Below are 8,428 nucleotides of genomic sequence, written 5' to 3'. Positions count from 1 at the left end.
AAAACGAAATGGGATAAGACCTCAAATCACGTGACTGTTGGCCTGTAAATGAAAGTATTCTAACTAACGAGGCGAACCTGAACGCATCACACTAGCCTGCGGCGGGGATGACGTCAGTTTACGGGCTGTAGGAGTTTCTGTATCACCATGTGTGCGGACGCGCAGTAGGCCTACTGCTGGCCGTCAGCGGGCAAGCGGAGGAGAAGAGGAGGGGAGGAAAAGTGTGTTTACACAGACGGCAAACTGCCTGGGGAATCGTCGGGGAGAGGAAGTCAGCCGGCTCTGTGTCTGCCTGCTCCAACTTCCTGCTCAGAAGAAGAAAAAGCCCAGGATCCTATTTCAGTCCAGCACAACTGTGAAGACCAGAAGTAAGCATGGAAAAACGAGGAATCGCACGAGCTTCACCGTAAAGTTTCGCGGAAGGCAACACACACGAGTCAGAGATCGCAGGTAACGTAAAAATAAACGGACATCTTTCTGTGAACTGCGCTTTGTTGACTTGTAGACAGTAATAATGCATGATTAGCAGTATGAGCCACTGGCTTCACGTAAAGGATCCTCGCCGTGAAGTTGTCTCCGTGTGTTGGTTCAACTTTTCCGATCCAGTGTATTTAAAAAAAAGAAAAAAAAGAGAAGAAGTAGTTTAAAGCCAGGATTATAAACGTAACACGATTAGATGAGGACACAATTGTGCCGTCTTCCGGTCCAAGCAACATCTTGAAAATGAGTCAGTGGGGGCATAATGGGGATCCAGCCCTCTGTGCGTAACAGTGAGGCTCCAGCGACGTTCAAGTCCCGGACACAAATGTAGCCTTCCCCGAGAAAGGGAGGCACACAAAAGACGAGCGAGGCAACAACGGCGCGTGGCTGCTGTTTGGAGATGTTTCTCTTACGGGCCCCTGTTGAATGTTCCACCGTCTGCCAACAGGAAGAGAGCCGATTTAGTCAAGGCTAAGTAATGTCTGCACACACCATCTAATCTCATTAGCAGTTTCCGTTCAGCCAACACTGGATGGCTTTGTGCGCACAGCGAGACTCCTCAGTCCGAGCATCCGCAGCAGGGCTCCTGATCCCCGGCTGAAACCATCATAATTTAATATTCCTAGGAACCATCATAATGTAATATTCCTAGGAAGTCTGTGCTTCACTCAGCAACTATCCGTTGTTGTGGCTTTCATCTCTGTGCGGTAGGCATATCAGTCTAATATATAGTGAGGTTATCACTAAGATTGTGCTTGATTCTATTTAAAATCTACTCATTTCTGTGGGAGGTATTTCTGAACTACGGTATTTGTTCATGCTTCAAAGTCCCTCCTGAGCTATTTGCAGCATCTTGCAAAGTTGAATGTTTATAAGTCACGCCGGCCTAATTGTAGACCTGTCTGCTCAGTGGCCCTGTATTGGTTTACCTTTGCTTCAGTGTTTAAAAGAGAGGTCTGGGTTCAGATTGGTTTAAAGGGTGTAGCCGTGGAAAAGGGGACACTGATTTGATCTTTGGACCCTCTCCATCTGGGATGTTAGTGGGAAGTGTGGCAGGACTGGGGAAATTCTCCCCTGCTGTGGGATCCCCTCTCCTCGACATTTGTCCTTGGAAGTAGAATAGGAGGAAGTCCTGACTTTGACAGGTTTGTAGTTTCACATGGTAGATAGAAGACTCAGGGGGCAGCTTGTATCGGAAATGAGTTCAGCCCTCCCTCTCCCCTCTCTGGCCTGAGATATGTATCATTAGTGGTTAAAAGGCCAGTCCGTCATCATTGTTTTTTTATTATCAGCCACTTATCGCTCCTCACCTCCACAGATAAGATGGCAGAGTGTACGAGATGAGACTCAGTCAGTATGAACGGCTGCGTGATACCAAACAACTTGTTTATTTATTTATTTTAAATGCCTTACTTTGAGGAATGGTGATATGTTTTTTAATTTATTTAACAAAAGAAGCCAAACTGCTCACACAAGCAGCTTAAGAACAATGAATGGGTGAATAAAATGGTGTCTAAAATTGACAAAAATTGAAAAATATCTAATTGAAGAGTAAGTAAAGACTACGAATATTAACCTAATCATGCATTTAATGCCAACTTACAGTCTGTGACAGTAGTTTGTGGCTTTTTATACACGTGTCTCTGGTGTAGGTCTGCAAATACTGTTTTCATCATTGATTACATTTTTCTCTCCTAATTGGCCATCACAGTGTCTCAGATTACAAGGTGACTTGAGATGCCAGACAACATAAATGTTTGTTGTCATTTTTGCTTAATAAATAACTCAACAATTAACCAATCTACTATTTTTGCCAATTTATTATCTGTCTTTTCACTAATTGAAAAATACTTTAACTACATTGGTGTTACTGTCTGTGAAAGAAACAGACCCCCAAAACACACACACACACACACACACACACACACACACACTTTTAATATGTGAGCTCCTAGCAGGCAGACAGAAGTTTTGAGGCTGCACATTCCTCTATTAAAGGAATAACCCACCCTGGGCCCGTCATACTTCCTGTGGAGAGAGGGCCAGGTTGAACCGCAGCATATTTCTGGCTTGAGCTGTTGTTCCTCCTAACATTTTTTTTTTCTCTTGTGCTGCCACATTAGTCTACACTCTTTTAAAACACACTGTTCTATTCATCACCGGTCTACTCTTCCTTACGCCACATGTTACATGCGCTACATCTTCCACCTAGTTAGGCCTGTATGCAGTAAAGCGCTGGTGCTGTCAATCACAGGCTTTATCATGATACAATATTATATGGATTCTTTGGACAAAGGTACGATAGTTCACAAAGTTCAAGTCAAGATCCGATTTCAACTTAATGATGTATATGACACAATATCATACGGCCATTTAATACAATCAGTTGCATTTTTAAGTCACAAAAAATAAATAGAAATAAGAGTTGCCATTTGACCCTCTGAATAAATCACATTAGGTTTACATAAAGGGGCAGGCTACTCCTGCCAAAACACATGAAGGTCTATACCTCCACTTTCTCACCTTATTTAGAGCCGATAAACACACCCCTCTTTAAAAAATGTTTTTTTTACATTTTAGTTCAAATTGAACACCACCCCCTACCTCATAAAAATGAATAGTATAGTATGTTATCAAAAATGAATAGTATATTATGTCTTTAATATAAAACTATAGTATGCCATAACAAATGGAATAGTATAGTATTTCATACAAAATGTGATTAAAGTCATGGTATAGTATGGCGAAAAAGGTAATGAAAACCATAGGACGTTAAAAAGCTTAATATGCCAAAGTCACCGTATAGTATCCAAAGAAATGGCATTAAAAAGTGGCATTATAGTATTTCATAGAAAAATGGCATAGTGTTGAATATTGAATGAATGTCATTATGTTAGTATGGCATAACATCATAGTATAGCATGTCCTAACAAATAATAGTATTGTATGTATGTTAAAATACGGCATCAAAACTTACTGTATTACATCGTCCTAAATGCCAAAAAATAGTTTAGTATGTCATACAAAGTCAAAGTCATAGTCTATGATTTAAGAGTACAACCTCAGACCTTTTTATGATATGAGTTTACAAATAACCAAAGGGGGCTTTGATGAGGAGTACTATATTCCCTCACTCTAATCATGTCTTCTTGCAGGTATGGACAGTGCCATCACCCTTTGGCAGTTCCTGCTGCAGCTGCTGCTCGACCAAAGCCACAAGCATCTGATATGTTGGACGTCCACAGACGGAGAGTTCAAGCTCCTCAAGTCCGAGGAAGTGGCCAAACTTTGGGGGCTACGCAAGAACAAGACCAACATGAACTACGACAAGCTGAGCCGAGCCCTGCGCTACTATTATGACAAGGTGAATTTCACCGGCTATGGTTAATGTGCAGGCGCTGCCTCTGTGCTGGTGGCACGTGAACGGAGTGTAGTAACATTCTCTTAAAACCACAATCTCCCCTGATAGACACTTACACTTCCTCTTTCTTGGCAAACACTCAGTGAAAATCTGGCCGCGATGTAGCACTCTAACACAAAGTTGTTTCAATGTGTCTTCGCTGGACTGAAATGCTGTCATCATCCCAGTGTTGATCAACATTTGTTCTTTTAATATTTTATTTAATATTTAGATTAATATCCATTTTCTCCTCCTCATCATTAATGTTGTTAATCTGTTTTACAGAACATCATCAAGAAGGTGATTGGCCAGAAATTCGTCTATAAGTTTGTGTCCTTCCCCGAGATCCTGAAGATGGACCCTCAAGCGGTAGAGATGGGCCTGGCTTCTGGAAGGTTTCCCCTTCAGGAAGGAGAGGCATCAGAGGTGGAGGTAGAGGACGAGGAGGAAGAGGAAGGAGAGGAGGAGGTGGCGGCCCAGAGGAGGACCCTGGCAGCCCTGGGTGTGCAGCAGTGTCGCAACGACTACCTCCGCTCTGGACTCTACTCATCCTTCAGCATCAGCTCCCTGCAGAACCAACCCGAGCTGCTCCGTGCCCTGCGGGAGCACCAGGAGGAGCCGCGCTCCGTCATCCGCTTTGGCACCAACACCAGCGAAAGGAGCTCCCCTCCCTCTGCCAAACTTGAGTCCTACGTCTCCCCCAGGTCGTCCAAACTCCGCTCCCCATCTTCTCCCCTCACCCAACCCTCCCATCACGGCCGAAGCTGGAGCCCCGCAGCCAGGGAGGAAGAGGAGGACTCTGACCAGAGCGCTCAGCCCCTCAACCTCTCCTCTGGGTACAGGGAGCGAGCCCTGCATCCTCCTGAGAAGAGGAGCAGCAGCAGTGGTAGAAGTAGCTCTACTAGTAGTAGTAGTTATCAAGGAGACAGACTCCCACCAAAAAACAAAAAGCCCAAAGCTCTGGAGATCTCCTCCCCGTCCCTGCTGCTCGCAGGGAGCGACATCGGCTCCATCGCCCTCAACAGTCCAGCACTGCCATCTGGCTCCCTCACTCCGGCTTTTTTCACTGCCCAGGTGAGATGATCGATCTGAATGATGCACAACTCTATCTCTCTGCAGCGCAGCTAGGACAGATGATGTCACCTTGTGTGGGGAGTGTGTGCGTGTCCTGACAGAAGACCGGCGGTTCGACACAGTCATAATTGTCAGCTCTTTGAGGAACTGGTAAACAACTCAAGGTGTCACCCGGCATGTTGCTCAATGATATAATAGGATAAATGCGGTTAATTAAGGTTAGCATGATACGTTCTGCAAACACCATCCTCTGAAACCTGCTTCACCTGTATCTCGTCCAGACAAGTTTACACACCCAACGCTACCATTTGACACATGTTTACAAGTTCTTTTATTTCCTCTCCCAATAATTTAAAGAGATAATAGAAATTGTGTCACTTTGAACCAATCACATTTGAAGCACCAATAATAATCCAATGTTAGCATCACACAATTCCCTCTGGTGGCCTGGCTGGCCACAGAGAGGATGGATGATGTCAGGGTCCCTTAAGCGGTCTGAGAGCAGCAAGAGACCTCCGACACAGCCTGGCATGTGTTGGTGGAAAAACTACTGCTATATTTATTGAAATGGTCACTTGAACCAATACCTGCTTGAGAAAGGTATGAAAAGGGTAAATTGGCATGATTTTAGGGTTATATGTGCGTAGGCACTTTCATGTCAGATATAAATTAGACACACTTTTGAACAAATGCAAATTTAGACAAATGTTGTGAGTCATTGTCTGTGTTTGGTTAGAGCTTAAAACTTTCAAATCCAATTGGTAAACAGCTCTGTGGGGTAAAAGCCCAAATTGCTGCCAGAATGTTTATGTGCTGCAAATAACAGGGCTTATCAAAGTATGTCTCTACTAAAAATACAGTTTGAGAAATTTAAAGTGCACAAGCAAATGTACATTTGACAAGCAGTTTGGTACATCCAGGAGCTGCGTTTGAGTCTTAAAGGACAGGACCGCTCGAAGGTGGATTCAGGTTTTATTATAAAAGGTGTGTGTGTTCAGGCAAATTAATCCAGCTGTGGCATTTTGGTTTGTTTTTGTTCTTTGTTATAACCCCAAATGCTCTGCTACAAGCATCAACTGGTATTTAATACTGCAGTTAATAACGTGTACATTGGAGTTATTACAAAGCAAAATGATTCTGCCACATCAGAGGTTTTATCCACACTTTGAGAAAGCCGTTGTTACCACACTCGCACCGTCTGTTTATGAGGGTGCAAAAAGTGAGATCAGAGGAAAACAAGCAATTTACAGGAATCTTCTGCACGTCGAAACCTATGAGAGGGGGAAGAGGCCCTAAGTGATGCCATATGCTCCAATAATTCCATTAATAATAGGAGCAGGGCCGGGTCCCTCCGCAACACTGGCTCACTTCTCTGAGGTGACACAGGGGAAGGGGGAGGGGGAAACGGAGGGGGAGACAAGACCAGGGGAGAGAGGCAGAAATTGATTTCATATGTTCTCTTCTCTAGCTAGCGTTCTAAGTGCTTGAGGACCCCCCCCCCCCCCACAATCAGCATCAACCCCCACCGTCCACCTCCTCCCCACCTCACCCCTGTATTCTGGGGAGAAACCACAGACTCCCTTCCTGCTCCGTCAGTTTGTTTTTCCAAATGCCAGTACACGTCCATTTACCATTTCAGCATGTTTCGCATTACCAAAGTCCTCGGAGCAATGCTCTGCAACCAGTGGGTATCTGTGTTTTTATTTCACTTTACTGGTTTCTCTTATTTACATGAAGCCTCCCTCCTTCTGTCCCCCCCTCACAGACTCCCTCTGGTTTGCTGTTGGCTCACAGTCCGCTGTTGTCAGGCATCCATTTCTGGAGCAGCTTGAGCCCCGTAGCTCCGCTCAGCCCCGCCTGTCTGCAGGGCCACAGCTCCCTCTTTCAGGTAAGGAAACGCACACAGGTGTCGTAGACGCATTGGTCACAACAATTGCAGAATAAGGAAATGGAAAGTGCGCTCAAAACAATGATTGTTTACTGATAGTGTTTGAAAAACGAGGAGGAAGTTGTGAGGCTGCGCAAAGTAGCCATTTATCCCAGCAGTTGCCATAATGTTTACTCAGGCGAGTTTAAGATGAAATGCGTCAGCAGCTAGGCTAGAAACCTATATTTGTTTTTTTATACCCGTCATATACATTAACATTACTAAAATGAAGTGCCTGTGTAAAGCAAGTGCCACTCTTGATCTTCTAGCTTTACCATAGAACGCATGTATAAAACCTAACAAGATGTTTTTGAGATCTGAAAAAAATGGCAGACAGTTGTGAAACTAGTTGAGACTTGGTAAGCAGGTCCAGCAGAGGTGTCTTGTTTCAGAGAGGGAGAGGAAATCCTGTGAATACTTCCTGTTTGAGCCCATGGGAGCCAGTCTGAACAGGGTGGACTGGTTTAAAAGCTGCTCCTCATTTGTGAAACACACACATACACCGCATCCGAACACAAACCATTCCGGATTCTCTGTGCACAAATAATGTAGACTTCTCCCTCTGTTGTGGGGGGACAGAGACAAAAAGGAAGAGGCACAATGAGTACAACAAAAAAAAAAAAAAACAGGAAACTAGAGCAGTGACGATGCTGCAGTTCCTCACCGGAAAGCCGCTTTCATGAAGCCTCCGTCCCCTCCTCGCTAACGCTCAGCTCTCTTCTCTTCCGCCACAGTTCCCCAGCCTAATGAACGGACACATGCCTGTCCCCCTGCCAAACCTGGAAGGAACACCCTCCTCCCTGCTCCTGTCCCACAACACTCACAAATCCTGATCCAGGATTTGGTGAACCGCCCATCTTCATCCATCTCTTACTCTCACCGTCATTATCAGCAGCAATCTCTTGTCCGTCTTGTTAATTTTGCTTCAGTAAAGTCCCACAAGACGGTATGTGACCTCACTTTTTTGCACTTGAGTTGCTTCAGATTCCAGTGGTTGAAAGCACTTGGTAAAAGCCATACGCCGCGATGTCTGTGAGACGCCGGGCTCTCTGTGATGAAGTACAGCACATTTCCACATGACCCTTTCCTCGATGGACAGTAGTGACGTGTAGCTAGCTGCAAAAGGCTAGCCGGCCGCTCATTCTGTGCAGAGAGCTTGTTTGTTTAATCTTGTAAAAAAAAAAAAACATTCTAAAAAAAAAATAAGCAATCTTTTTTTTCCCTTGAGTGTTCATCACAATGTGAACCTAGTTGTTTCACTTGTGGGGTATTGTATGCACTATGCTTCTCAGATAGTACCGGCTGTGCCTTGTTGTTCTATTTTTCTTTTCCAAAATCTTTTAATGAAGATGAGATTTCAAATCAATGAAAACCTTTTAACACTTGTAATGTTCTCCTTTTTTTATACTGGACTTGGTATACAGTTTGTATTCTGTATAATTTTGTATTGTGAAGAATGTCTTGTCATTTTCAATAAACAAAGCATTGAATGCTTGCCTTTTTAAATTTAAGATTTCACAGTAGCTCAAACCAGATCATGTGATTTA

The 8,428-nt window shown here is 44.1% G+C and overlaps 1 protein-coding gene across 1 annotated transcript; it reads left to right on the top strand.

Annotated features, from left to right (window-relative positions):
* The first annotated feature begins 89 nt into the window (after positions 1-89).
* Positions 90-8,392, top strand: LOC117732813 (ETS domain-containing protein Elk-3-like). The gene is made up of 5 exons (XM_034535999.1): positions 90-450; positions 3,636-3,844; positions 4,166-4,954; positions 6,720-6,842; positions 7,616-8,392. Exons 2-5 carry the CDS (start codon positions 3,638-3,640, stop codon positions 7,712-7,714), a joined length of 1,218 nt encoding a protein of 405 aa, XP_034391890.1. The 5' UTR covers positions 90-450; positions 3,636-3,637; the 3' UTR covers positions 7,715-8,392.
* Positions 8,393-8,428: the final 36 nt, after the last annotated feature.

Source organism: Cyclopterus lumpus, chromosome 6 (assembly GCF_009769545.1).
Source record: "Cyclopterus lumpus isolate fCycLum1 chromosome 6, fCycLum1.pri, whole genome shotgun sequence".
NCBI lineage: Eukaryota > Metazoa > Chordata > Actinopteri > Perciformes > Cyclopteridae > Cyclopterus > Cyclopterus lumpus.
This window is presented reverse-complemented; position numbering and strand designations above follow the sequence as displayed.

Bases quoted from the DNA above. Each gene is read 5' to 3' on its own strand.
- LOC117732813 (XM_034535999.1), top strand. From the start codon at position 3,638: ATGGACAGTGCCATCACCCTTTGGCAGTTCCTGCTGCAGCTGCTGCTC. The intron at 4,955-6,719 runs GTGAGATGATCG...CCCCCCTCACAG, and splicing joins CGGCTTTTTTCACTGCCCAG to ACTCCCTCTGGTTTGCTGTT. The intron at 6,843-7,615 runs GTAAGGAAACGC...CTTCCGCCACAG, and splicing joins GCCACAGCTCCCTCTTTCAG to TTCCCCAGCCTAATGAACGG.